Raw genomic sequence first — 11,556 nt, 5'->3', positions numbered from 1 at the left:
GACTGGCCGATTTCAAGGGGTGCCAACAGGGGCTAGAATATGTCACCTATGTAACTTAGAGCCAAATGCAGAGCTGCACTACACATGTCACTGCCCGAGATACTATGAGATACGCGGCTGCTTCCACTGCCTGTTCAAAGAAGGTTTCAGACCTTTTTCTAGAGTCATGAGATACAAGGATCAGAGGTGTCTTGGATTTTTCCTGCTAGAGCTGCACAGACTTAGGGAGAGCTTGCTGAGGACACTAGGGGAAAGACAATCTCAAAGACGAATCACCAGCGAGGACACTAGGGGAAAGACAATCTCAAAGACGAATCACAAATTTCTCTACACCAGCGAGGGGAGAGCCAATGGAGCAGTAGTCATTATAGAAAATCTCAAAGCCTAATCATACTAGAGGTATGCTGCTTGACTGAGCCACTAAGCTTGGCAGATCCAGACATCCACGACCTCGGATTTCTCTATAACATCTACCTCATTGAATGGTAGTTCTAGATTAGGTCACCTTAAATGAGTCTGTTGTGGAACTGTAAGCATGAGTATAGAGATTGTAAGAAGATTATTTTTTTACTTTTCACTTTTGATAGGTGCTTTAGGTTATACCTCCATAAGATGTCTAAATTTCCTTTGAGGGACCATGTCTAACATAATCTATATAGGCACTCTTCTAAGAATACTACAGCTCCATGGGTACTTTCAAAAGTACCTTAAGAATCTATGCAAACCACCTTTTAGGACATATACCTTTAGTAGTTATTATAGATACTTGCACAAGTAATTTTCCTTTCCATAGTAGGTACTTCAGGTTGTGCTTGAGTTAGTTGTCTAAACTTCCTTTGAAGGGCCATACATGTTTTGCAAAGGTGCTTCCATAGACATTTTTGCAATCCTATAGACACTCTCAAAAGTACCTTAAGGATGGTCCAAACTTTGTTTGTAAGCTATAGGTCTTTACTAAGTATTACACATACTATTCATTTCTAAAAGTACTTCAATTTATGTCTCAATTAGTTGTCTAAATCTCATTTGAAGGGCCATATGCGTGTTTGGCACATTATGAAGGCACTTTTGTAGCCCCATAGATACCTAAAAAAGTACCTTTAACGATTTTCCCCAAACTACCTTTGTAGGAGAATTGGTCTTTTTTGAGTATAATAGATGTCTACGAAGGTAAGTTCCTAGTCTTAAGGGTACTTATTGAAGTATCTTTATAGGTCCATAGTTCTCTTATAGGTGTGATAGGTTCTTGCATATGTACTTATCTAGTCTTGGTAGGGACTTTGTAAACTGGCTTTGCACGAGGAAGAGGATGGCGTGTAGGAAGGCCTCTTTATTTGCCATGAGCTTATGGAGGTGATCAACATTTTGACAAATAGGTGTATGCCATGTGTGCAAGAATGGTGGGTGTGTAACAGATGTGTAAGAGTGGTAAAAAGATGCACTTCCCCCCCCAAAAAAGGAGGTGTAAAATTTTATGATTTTTGACCTTCATAACTCCCACATATGATCTCCGATTTGAGCGGAGATCATAGATCTGTTATCTACACATTGAGCTCTTTCCATAGATATGCTACATGATATGGTTTTACCTGCTAGATTTTAAATTCTATTTTGGGGGGAAACTTTGAATTCAAATAAACTAGTCGTTTTATCTGTTTGAATTCAAAAATAGTCCTTTGATTACTTTCTTGATACTAAAGGTTTGATTTCTTCAAACTGCCAAATAAAGAGGCCCTTTTAGACCCCATTCTCTTCCTAATGTAGGAACCTAGGTCTTTTCTATGTAAATAGTACTTATAAGTACTTGTCCAATTATTTAAGTACACTACAAAGTATCTTAAGAATTTTTTTGATCTACCACAGGGACTTCCATAGGTACCCTTGAAGATCCATATTCACTTGTCAATCTCTTCACTTCTTTGTAAAGAGAGCAATAAACTCTCTAGAATACTTTTTCAAGGCCATATGTCTCTTCTAGTTACATGTGGTAACTCCATAGGTACTTTTGCATGCCCATACGTACTTGAACTCTCTTCTAAGGGCCAAAAATTTCCCGGAGGTACCAAAGACACATTGATGTTGCAAATATGAAGCTCCATAGGTACTTTGTAAAACATCTAGGATGTTGGTCAAAGTGCCTTTGTAGTGTAGGAGGTCTAGTTTGGACAAAAGGTATTGTCATAGGTCCTTTTGAAGTCGCATTCCTTAAATGAATAGCAAAAGTGACTTTTTCACCACATAATTTTTTGTAGATGCATAACTTAGATGGAATGATGTCTTCTAATGTGTGCATAGGTAGTAATGAAGTACCTTCATATTCGACACATATTTAGGTCGAATTGTATCTTTTGATGTGTGCATAGGTAGTAATGAAGTACCTATGTATTCCATGCATATATTTTCACCTTGTCTCTAGTGCTCTTATTCACCTATGGTATTTGTATGATAGTGGATTCATGCCAAAGAAATGAAGATTTCAAGGTATCTTAACAAATGTTGACATGAAGTTTAGGGGGTAGGGCATGCCTTGAAATAGCTAACCAATGTACGATGCATAGTATGTTTTGACCTCCCTTTTGGATACATAAGCAAATGTATGCTAGATAATATGTGTTCAAATTTGGTATATGAAAAAATTCATCATGCTAAGTGGTGTCCAATAAGAATTGCAAATGAGATATCTACTAGAAATTGTTTCCCTGTTACTAATATAAAATCTTTTCATCCAGCCTGTAATTGCTTTTGGATGGTAACTTGTTAGGAAATAGGACGTAGCCAAGTAGATGAATGAGTAGTTTACTTAATTGAAAGAAACAAATTATCACACACGAGAGATTAGAGAGAGAGAGAGAGAGAGAGAGAGAGAGAGAGAGAGAGAGAGAGAGAGAGAGAGAGAGAGCACACACGATATATACATGGTTCACCCAATGTGGACTACATCCACAGGAAGCAGCCACTCAATGGCTTCAGTACTTCAAACAAGAAGTAGATTACAAAGGGATTATATTCTTAATAGAGCTCCCACCTTGCTTCATTATCACCACCTCACACCCATCTTGCTGCATCAAATTCACACTCAATAACTTGTGTAGAAATGGACTCCTTTTATAGGCCAAAAGGGCTACCCTCTCTCATGAGAGGCAGCCGGTGTAGCTGCCCTTGTGTAGACAAGTCCAAATGGACTCTCCAATCCACCCATGAGTGGTCTCTCTTGAGAAGATAAGTCCGCCTTTGAAATCGGACACGGACCATTGACTTCCAACCACCGGCCACCGGCCATTGAATATCGACCACCGTCCAGCCGACCAAATGATTGGCCGTTTTTTTTACCACTTTCTGATCGTCGTCCGACCATAATATACCCGTGAAACCAGTCTCAAGATTTGCTCGATTTTTGTTGAGTGGTTTCTCTTCACCCACAATGGCTTATCCTTATAACTGAGGCCTTACAAATGTACGTATCTACTAATACAAAAAATTACAAGGGGTAAATCAAGCTCCATACTTAACAATCTCCAACTTGGAGACTGATCTCCAAACCAAACCTATGACTACTTTTCATCGTGGCTTCTTATCCTTGAATGCCGATTGAAAATGAGCAGAAGCTCAACTTCTCCTTGTTGACCCATTTTGTAAACATGTCTGCAGGATTTTCACTTGTACGCACCTTTTTGAGCTTTAGATGTCCCTCTTCCAAAAGTGTACGTATGAACTGATATCTCACCTCAATGTGCTTTATCCTTGAATGAAAGGCTGAGTTCATTTCAAGACGGATAGCATTTTGGCTATCATTGTACAAGACACAATTTTCTTGTTCTCTTCTAAGAATCTCTAAAGCCACATAACGTCGTTGCTTGCCTCTGTCATTGCTACTTACTCTACGTCCGTGGTAGAAAGTGAGACCGCTTTCTACAGCTTTGAAGCCAAGCTTACCGTTGTGCCTCCATCGTGAAGACATAGCCAATAGTGCTCCTTCGAGTACCTTTGTCACTTGCCATATCTAGATAAGCATACCCTTGAAGAAAAATATCAGTTCCTCCAAAATACAAAGCATTTTTGGTTGTCCCTTTTAGATACCTAAGTATCCACTTCACAGATTGTCAGTACTCTGTACATGGGTTGTCCATGAACCTACTTACAACTCCCACTGCATGTGCAATGTCTGGCCTTGTCCAGACCATAGCATACATAAGAGAACCTACCATTGTAGCATATGGAACTTTAGACATATAGGCTATCTCCTCTTTCGTCTTTGGACACATATCTTTGGTTAGTTTATAGTGACTAGCCAAAGGTGTAGAAAACATTTTTGCATTGCAAACCTTTCTAGTACCTTTTTGATGCAATCCTCTTGAGATAGATATATTGTCTTCTTCGTCATGTACCTTGATATCTTCATACCAAGTATCCTCTTTGCAGCACCTAAATCTTTCATTGAAAAAGATTTAGATAGCTCCTCTTTTAGGTCTTTGATGTCTTGCATGTTAGCACTTGCAATCAGCATGTCATCAACATACAACATTAGGATGATGAACTTCACATCTCTCAAATTCTTTGTGTAGACATAATGATCTGAGTTGCACCTTGTGAATCCATGATCCAACATCCATCAATCGAAATTCAAGTATCGTTGTCTTTATGCTTGCTTTAAACCTAACAAGCTCTTCTTTAATCTGCGAACCCTTTTTTCCTTACCTTTTACTTCATACCTCTTTGGTTGAAGCATGTAAATTTCCTCCTCTACGTCACCGTGAGGGAATGCAATACTTACATCCATTTGCTCAAGATTTAAATCATGAGCATCCACAAGGCTTAAGACAAGCCTAATTGAGCTCATTTTTACAACAGGAGAAAATGTTTCATTGAAGTCAATACCTTCCTTTTGAGAAAACCCTTTTACCCCAAACCTAGACTTGTACCTTTTTTTCCCACCTTCTTCTTCCTTTAGCTTGTACATCCATTTGTTCTGAAGTGACTACTTCCCTAAAGGCAAATCAACCAACTCCCATGTTTGGCTGCAATGATGTAATGAGTCTATTTCCACTTGCATGCTCTTTATCCATTCTTCTTTGGATTCATGTTACATAGCTTCCTCGTATGATTCCGGCTCCCCAGAATCTAAGATCAAGAGATGGTTGAAGGAAGGAATAAACCTTTCTCGAGGTCTACTTGCTCTTGTAGATCTTTGGGAAATAGGTTGAGGCTCCTCATTTGGTTAACATTGTGGTACGTCATCACCGTTTTCTTGAGATTGGCCGTGAAAATTTTGGTTTTCGGCGAGTGTTTTGTTACACGCACGATGGCTTCTCCTCATAACAAGGGTCTTACAAATGTGCTTTTTTAATACAAAAAATTACAAGGGGTAAATCAAGCTCCATACTTAATATAACCAAGACGAGTTGTGCGATGTTATCTTTGCATGCAGATTGAAATATCAGACTTTCATATTCAAGAGAGATTTTCAATAAGGAAATAATGTTTTGTGAGCATGTGGTGCAAGAAGTAAAGAAGAGACAAAGGGTAATTTTGAGGCCAACACCGTTCATTTATGTTGGCAATGGTACACATAGCATATGAACAATACAACCATCAATTCTATTTTGTGTATTACATGGGGGCAAAGTCAAAATGCACTTGCCCTCTCAATTCTTGTAGGTGACTATTGTAATTATTTAAACATGGTAGAAGTGATCAATGCCTCACGGCTCCTTTAATGCATACATTGAAGCTGAAGATGGGTCATATGTCTAGCATAGTGGGCAAAGCAAAGAGAGACATTGAGGCCATACCGACCACTTGGGGGGGCGGGGGGGCACCCTAGAAGTGGAGAACACACTATTGGTGGTCCAAGACACTCCATACCTATTGGTTATGTTAGGTCAGCAACAATTAAAGACGAGGCTTCTAGATTTGCAAGAATTTTTTGCACCTTGCAACAAGTCATTAAAATTGGACATTAAGAAAGATCCATCAAGTGAGGAGGGCTTGCATTTGCTAGAAGAAGAACATCACATCAAAGACAACGGAGCCGGTCTAGAGTAGTTAAATGATGAGGATGACATAGTTTTGAAGGACCTAGTAAAGTCATCGAAGAAATGACAGATAAATGGGAGTGGTGAGTGGAGTTGCATTCTGTTGTGAATTTTTTTATTGAAAGCGCCTTTAAAAAATATTAGACTCTCTATTCTTCAAGGTGGATCCACAAAGAAGTTAAGAGTAGTAAAAATTGCCACCCATGAAGTGTCAATTGACATAGATAGTAACGTTTCTTGGGATGGATGCATGGTTATTTCACTTGGTGGACTAACAAGCATAGACCTCTCATATGAATAATATCTTAGATGGAGCAACAAGTCAATCAAGATCCTCCTACGTTGCACTTAAAGCTTCATTTGGAGTTCAACAAAACTTGAAAACCAATTGAAATTGAATGAGATGTTCATAACAAGAAAGTCCCACTCAAGTGGGTGGGCTATTCAGGATCTTGCAAAGAGGTAGTGTATTCACGTCAAGGTAGCAATCCAATGTTCTTCAAGACCCTACACCCCAACGCAAGCTACCTTGTATGTATCAAGATAGATCACGTGCAAATGCACATAGAATAGGGAAGGCATGCATTATCTTTCCTCACATGAAAAGATAGAGTCCTAATTACCTTGTGATAGAGTTGAGTATCTGGCTAGTAGTATGGTACTAGCGCTAAAGATTGACTTGCATTTGTACCTTTCTAGAAGGAACCAAGTAGGGGGTTGAAAGAAAACTACATCACCCATCATTATGAAATGGGGTGAACCAAGAAAAGGGAGAAAATTTTTGGCAGTCATTTCTCGATGAGTGCTTTCTAAGAATCTGGCAAGCACTTTTAATAAAATGCTCTCCCTCCCCTTGTTTAACTACCTATCTCTCTATCCCTCCATCTTGCTTCTTCTCTTTGTATCTCTCTAAATACGAGACAAGTATTTACGCTCAAGAAAAATACCCTCGCTCTCTCTCTCTCTCTCTCTCTCTCTCTCTCTCTCATGTTTATTTCCCTCTATGATCCCGTCCTTTGTACCCCCCCTCTCTTTCTATATATATATTTATATGTGTGTGTGTGTGTATAAACCTTTATCTTTTGTGCACCACACCTCCTTCTCTCTCTCTCTCTCTCTCTCTCTCTCTCTCTCTCTCTCTCTCTCTCTCAAGTTGCTATCTTCTAGTGCTTTTTAAAAACATTTTCTTGGCCATGTTTTTTAAGGGCAAAGTAGCTACACAATCAGATTTATGCCAGACTCTAGGATGTTTTCCACGATTTATAACTAAAATGAAACTTTTTTTACGTTGAAAATCAAGATCCAATAAATTTACACTCAAGATTTTTCACTTTGAACCAGTATGTATCTCTAATTTTGCAAGCACGTCAACTCAGGTAGAATCTACGAAGATGCTGAGTTTCTTTGTGAAGGATAAGTGACTAAAAATGTGGAAATTCAAGGAAAGGAGTTTGACGTTGCGTGGGGGATTACTTTATAAGAATTCTCTAAACTTCCAAAATAGTAGCTTTTTTAGACTCTATCCATCCTTAATGCTTCTAGACAATCTATGTGTGCATACGTGCGCGCGCGTGTGTGTGTGTGTGTGTGTGTGTGTGTGTGTGTGTGTGTGTGTGCACGCACACGTGCGTGCGCATGTGCACTCACATTTCTTTATAACCTCTACCTCGTTGAAAGGTACAAGTTAATACGACCATTCTAGATTACATCACCTTGAAACGAGTCCATTGTGCAAGTGTAAGCATAAATATTAATTTTTTTACTCTCTTTAAATAAACACGTTAAAGACAATGTTTCTTTAGGAAACGGCTGATTTGAAAGTTTTTATGATCATAGCCATTGACTTTGAGAAGATTTTCAAATAGGGATAGATTTTCAAGGTCGTCATTCACAAATAGGGATAGATTTTCAAGGGCGTCACTCACAAATATGTAAATATAGCATGTGACTTGAACTAGAATCTAAGTCCCTTGCACAACTTGAACTAGAAAAGAATCTATAAATATGAGGTTTTTAAATTAAGCTTTTCATGATATGAAGAGTTTACATATAGTGAACCCCTCGAGGATAGAATCTATTGTTCACCAAAATAAAAAAAACAAATTTTCCATAACAAGTAAAAGCTGGATATTGGATAGGGCTCACTATTGCTAGACTCTAAGTGTTGTCCATTTTGAGGTCAATTGGTGCAAATTTGGAGCGTAAGTGTAATTATCCAGAGGTCAATTTCATGAAGCTATGAAAAGGGCTACTTACATGTCATTTGGAGGAAGAGTGATTTGGTAGAAAGTCATCATAGCTACTTGAATAGTCAAGAATGATGGTGTTGTTATAGAAAGTCTTTGAATGTGTGCACGGAACGATATCTTTGTGCATGTCCTGCATATATTTGTATGGTATTTCGTTCATTGTAAAGAGTCATTGCAAATGGTCTCATATTCATAGCCTTTGGGTGCACCATGACAAAATTCTACTTGTGCGCATCATTGTCCATTTATCATGGCTTTGGGATAAAAGATAGTGTAGGATAGAAGCCTTATATCAAGCTTGATGAGAGTAGGTGTTCTCAATTTTGTTTTAGGTGCTTAATGCTAATTGGCTTATGTCAATGTTAATGACTTCACAGAAAAAATCATGCTAGACATAGCCAAAGCTCGCATCTCTCGGTCTCTAGTTGGAATTTCTCCTACTTAGATTTCATTGGACCTTAGTCTCCTAGAGTAAAAAGTTGGGCATTTGGAGTTATGATTCAGGACAAATACCTTAGATTTTGGCATAAATCCCCTTTGCCTGCCTAGTTTTCCCTTTAAAATTGAAAATTTTCAGGAAATGGATGTAGCATAATAAAGCATCTTGAGCAACAAAAGGCAACATTGTTTTCAATCATCAGTAGGCAATCTACATCATCACTACGATAATTTTGTGCAAAAAAATTGGTGTGAAAATGCAAGGTGACCTCTAGTCCAAAAAAGAAAAGTTCAATCGAAGTACTGAACATGGAATTTTTTCCATGAGTCAATTTCATATTTAGTGGAGATAATCACCGCTACTTTCTGAATAGTCTTGCTTTGGTAGTTTTGAGGGTCACACACACACATACACACACACAAATGTAGCCCATAGATTCACTAATCGAATTTCTAGGGGAGTGCACTATGTAATCATGTTAATGTATAACGTGAGTTCAAAAGGAGGGGTTTTAAAATTATAAAAAATTTGGCAATTTAACAGAGATACATTAAAATAAGAGGTTTTTATATTCAATTTTTTAAAAAAACCTAAAATAAAGGGTCATTTTATTCATTTAAACATGTAAAAAAAAAGTTTTTTAATACCATGTGAATGCACGTTATATAAGGGAGTACTAAATGGTGAACCCCTCGAGCAAAATTGTAACGTCCTAAAATTTTCTTACACGACATGTTTATCTCATATTATGGGGCCCATTTTGTTGTTTCCTGCTCCTCCTTATTACTACAATTACCCATACCATGCACTTGATTCTTTCATTTTGATAGACGTTTAAGGGAAAAAGTGTACTTTTAATCTCATGAAAAATGATGCATTGTTTGCAGTGGCTAAGCCAAATGTCTTGGCTTACGATGTAATTAAGAGATAATTGTCATAAAACAATTTGGTAGATGACTTGTTTGCTTGTAAGAGGCTATGTTTCTTGTTGTCTAAACTGGTGGTACCCTCCCCATGCTCTTTCCATCCTTCTCTCTCTAAGTTGTCAATTTAATTGAAGTGCTCACCTATCATGTCTCTAGCTTTAAACTACTGTCGCACTCAAATTGGACCTTTCAATATTTTCCCAAGATTTGTGGCTCTTAAACTTGGGATTAATTGAAGCAACACCACCAAGGGATGGTGAGGATTAATTGAACCACACCAACAAGGGGCTGCAAGAAATCTCAGAGAAATAGAAAGAGCACATGCTTGATGTTCGTTGTACATGAGCTCAAAATGTTTCACATGGGTGAGTAGTGAGTACTTCAGTAGTGACTTGACCAAGTAAGCGAACGACATGCAAATAGAGAGCTTACCACCACCGCCACCAGCAGTACTAGGCCTAGATCAAAGCCTTGCCTGCAGTGTTCCTTTCGCATGGGAGGAGAAGCCGGGGCTGCCCAAAACGCAGCACTTACAATGCAGCAGCGGCACCGCGACAGCTCCATCTCGCCCACAAGCCCTGCACCCCTCGACCATCATCTTCCCTCTCTGCAAGCCCCCTTGCTTGCAGGCGCACGAAATCCAGGGTCCTCTCGCCAAAACGCCCAGCTTCAGCTCCGTCTATCCCGCGCCTCCCCCCATTAGCTCCAAGCGTCTTGTCGACAGCCTGGGAACCCTTGCCAGAATAGAGGATGACCCCTTTCTCATGGCGCTTCAGGCTTGCAGGAAAAAACCAATTAACGTTTCACACCATCGCGACACAGGAAGGACTAGGGTTTTTGCAGAAGAGGATGGGGTTGATCAGAGAGGGGGAAGCGCTTATAATAATGGTCAGCATGTTGAGGAGGAACGGCCACCTACTTGTAGGCAGCTTTTCACGCAGCAATATCTGCAACAGGACGAGCACATGCAAACCTTCATCAGCCAGAAAAAGCATGCAAATGGGCTCTTTACATTTCTTGCTAATTGTTTTGGTTGTCATTTCCTTACAGCCCACTGAATGACAGGCCGCCTCATCGTTCAAGGATTATAGCCGATCTTGCAAATCAAACAAAGCCAATGGGCCTCTTGAATACCTTGAACATATGTAGCTATTTCGGTATGTTGGGTTCAATGGCACATTGAAATTTGGTCCCCGTGTTCGTTACCGAGCAAGAGTAAGTGCAACGACTTTGTACAATACAGAATCAAGCTTGTACAATGTTTTCATGCAGAAACTAGACAGGTCCATAGAAACCGTAAGTATGCAATTCCATCTAGATATGGAGTACTCCGACTATGGCAATGTGTTCTTTTGGCCATCAATGGACCATTTTGAGACCTCATTTTCCCATCGCTCTTGTTGCTTGAAGTGCTCTCAGGATTTTGCCCAAGTCACCACATTTCTTACCATCTCTAGAGTTGTATGGGAGCTGTTATTGCCCATTTGGAAAGGGTGCCCAAACTATAACCCCTTATGCCACATGTAATTCTTATGCTTTGTGTAGAATCGTCATGAAGCAAGCACTACATCAATTTATCCCCATGCTCTCATACGATGGAGAATGATTTAATTTGTCGTTCGACATACTTTTGGAGTCTTACAAGTAGCTTAACTGAAGTAGAGCTAGCAAAAGGCTTCCAATTTGGAATACCCATCGATGTTTCTCTCAATATATTTAGGCCACACCCATTTCCTCCTCATTGCCTTTTGCTTTTATATCTCTGAAGTATGTGTATGTCTGTTAACATCCTTATGTCTCATTGTCACTTCCTTTAGGGTTGAAACAAAGAAGAAAAGCAATAAAGGACCTTGAACTCTTTATCTGAATGGTCATGCTTGCATGGAGACATTATACATAGCACTTTATGA

General features: G+C 39.1%; 1 protein-coding gene across 1 annotated transcript; it reads left to right on the top strand.

The window, feature by feature from the left end:
- Window positions 1–10,041: 10,041 nt before the first annotated feature.
- LOC147457786 (uncharacterized) lies at window positions 10,042–11,169 on the top strand. Its single transcript, XM_086513661.1, has one exon. The coding sequence runs from the start codon at window positions 10,060–10,062 to the stop codon at window positions 10,702–10,704; it is 645 nt and encodes a 214-aa protein (XP_086369787.1). The 5' UTR covers window positions 10,042–10,059; the 3' UTR covers window positions 10,705–11,169.
- Window positions 11,170–11,556: the final 387 nt, after the last annotated feature.

This window comes from Adiantum capillus-veneris, chromosome 5 (assembly GCF_014529385.1).
Source record: "Adiantum capillus-veneris isolate H3 chromosome 5, ASM1452938v2, whole genome shotgun sequence".
Classification (NCBI taxonomy): Eukaryota; Viridiplantae; Streptophyta; class Polypodiopsida; order Polypodiales; family Pteridaceae; genus Adiantum; species Adiantum capillus-veneris.
The sequence above is the reverse complement of the archived record's forward strand: the minus strand, read 5'-3'. Positions and strand labels throughout refer to the sequence as shown.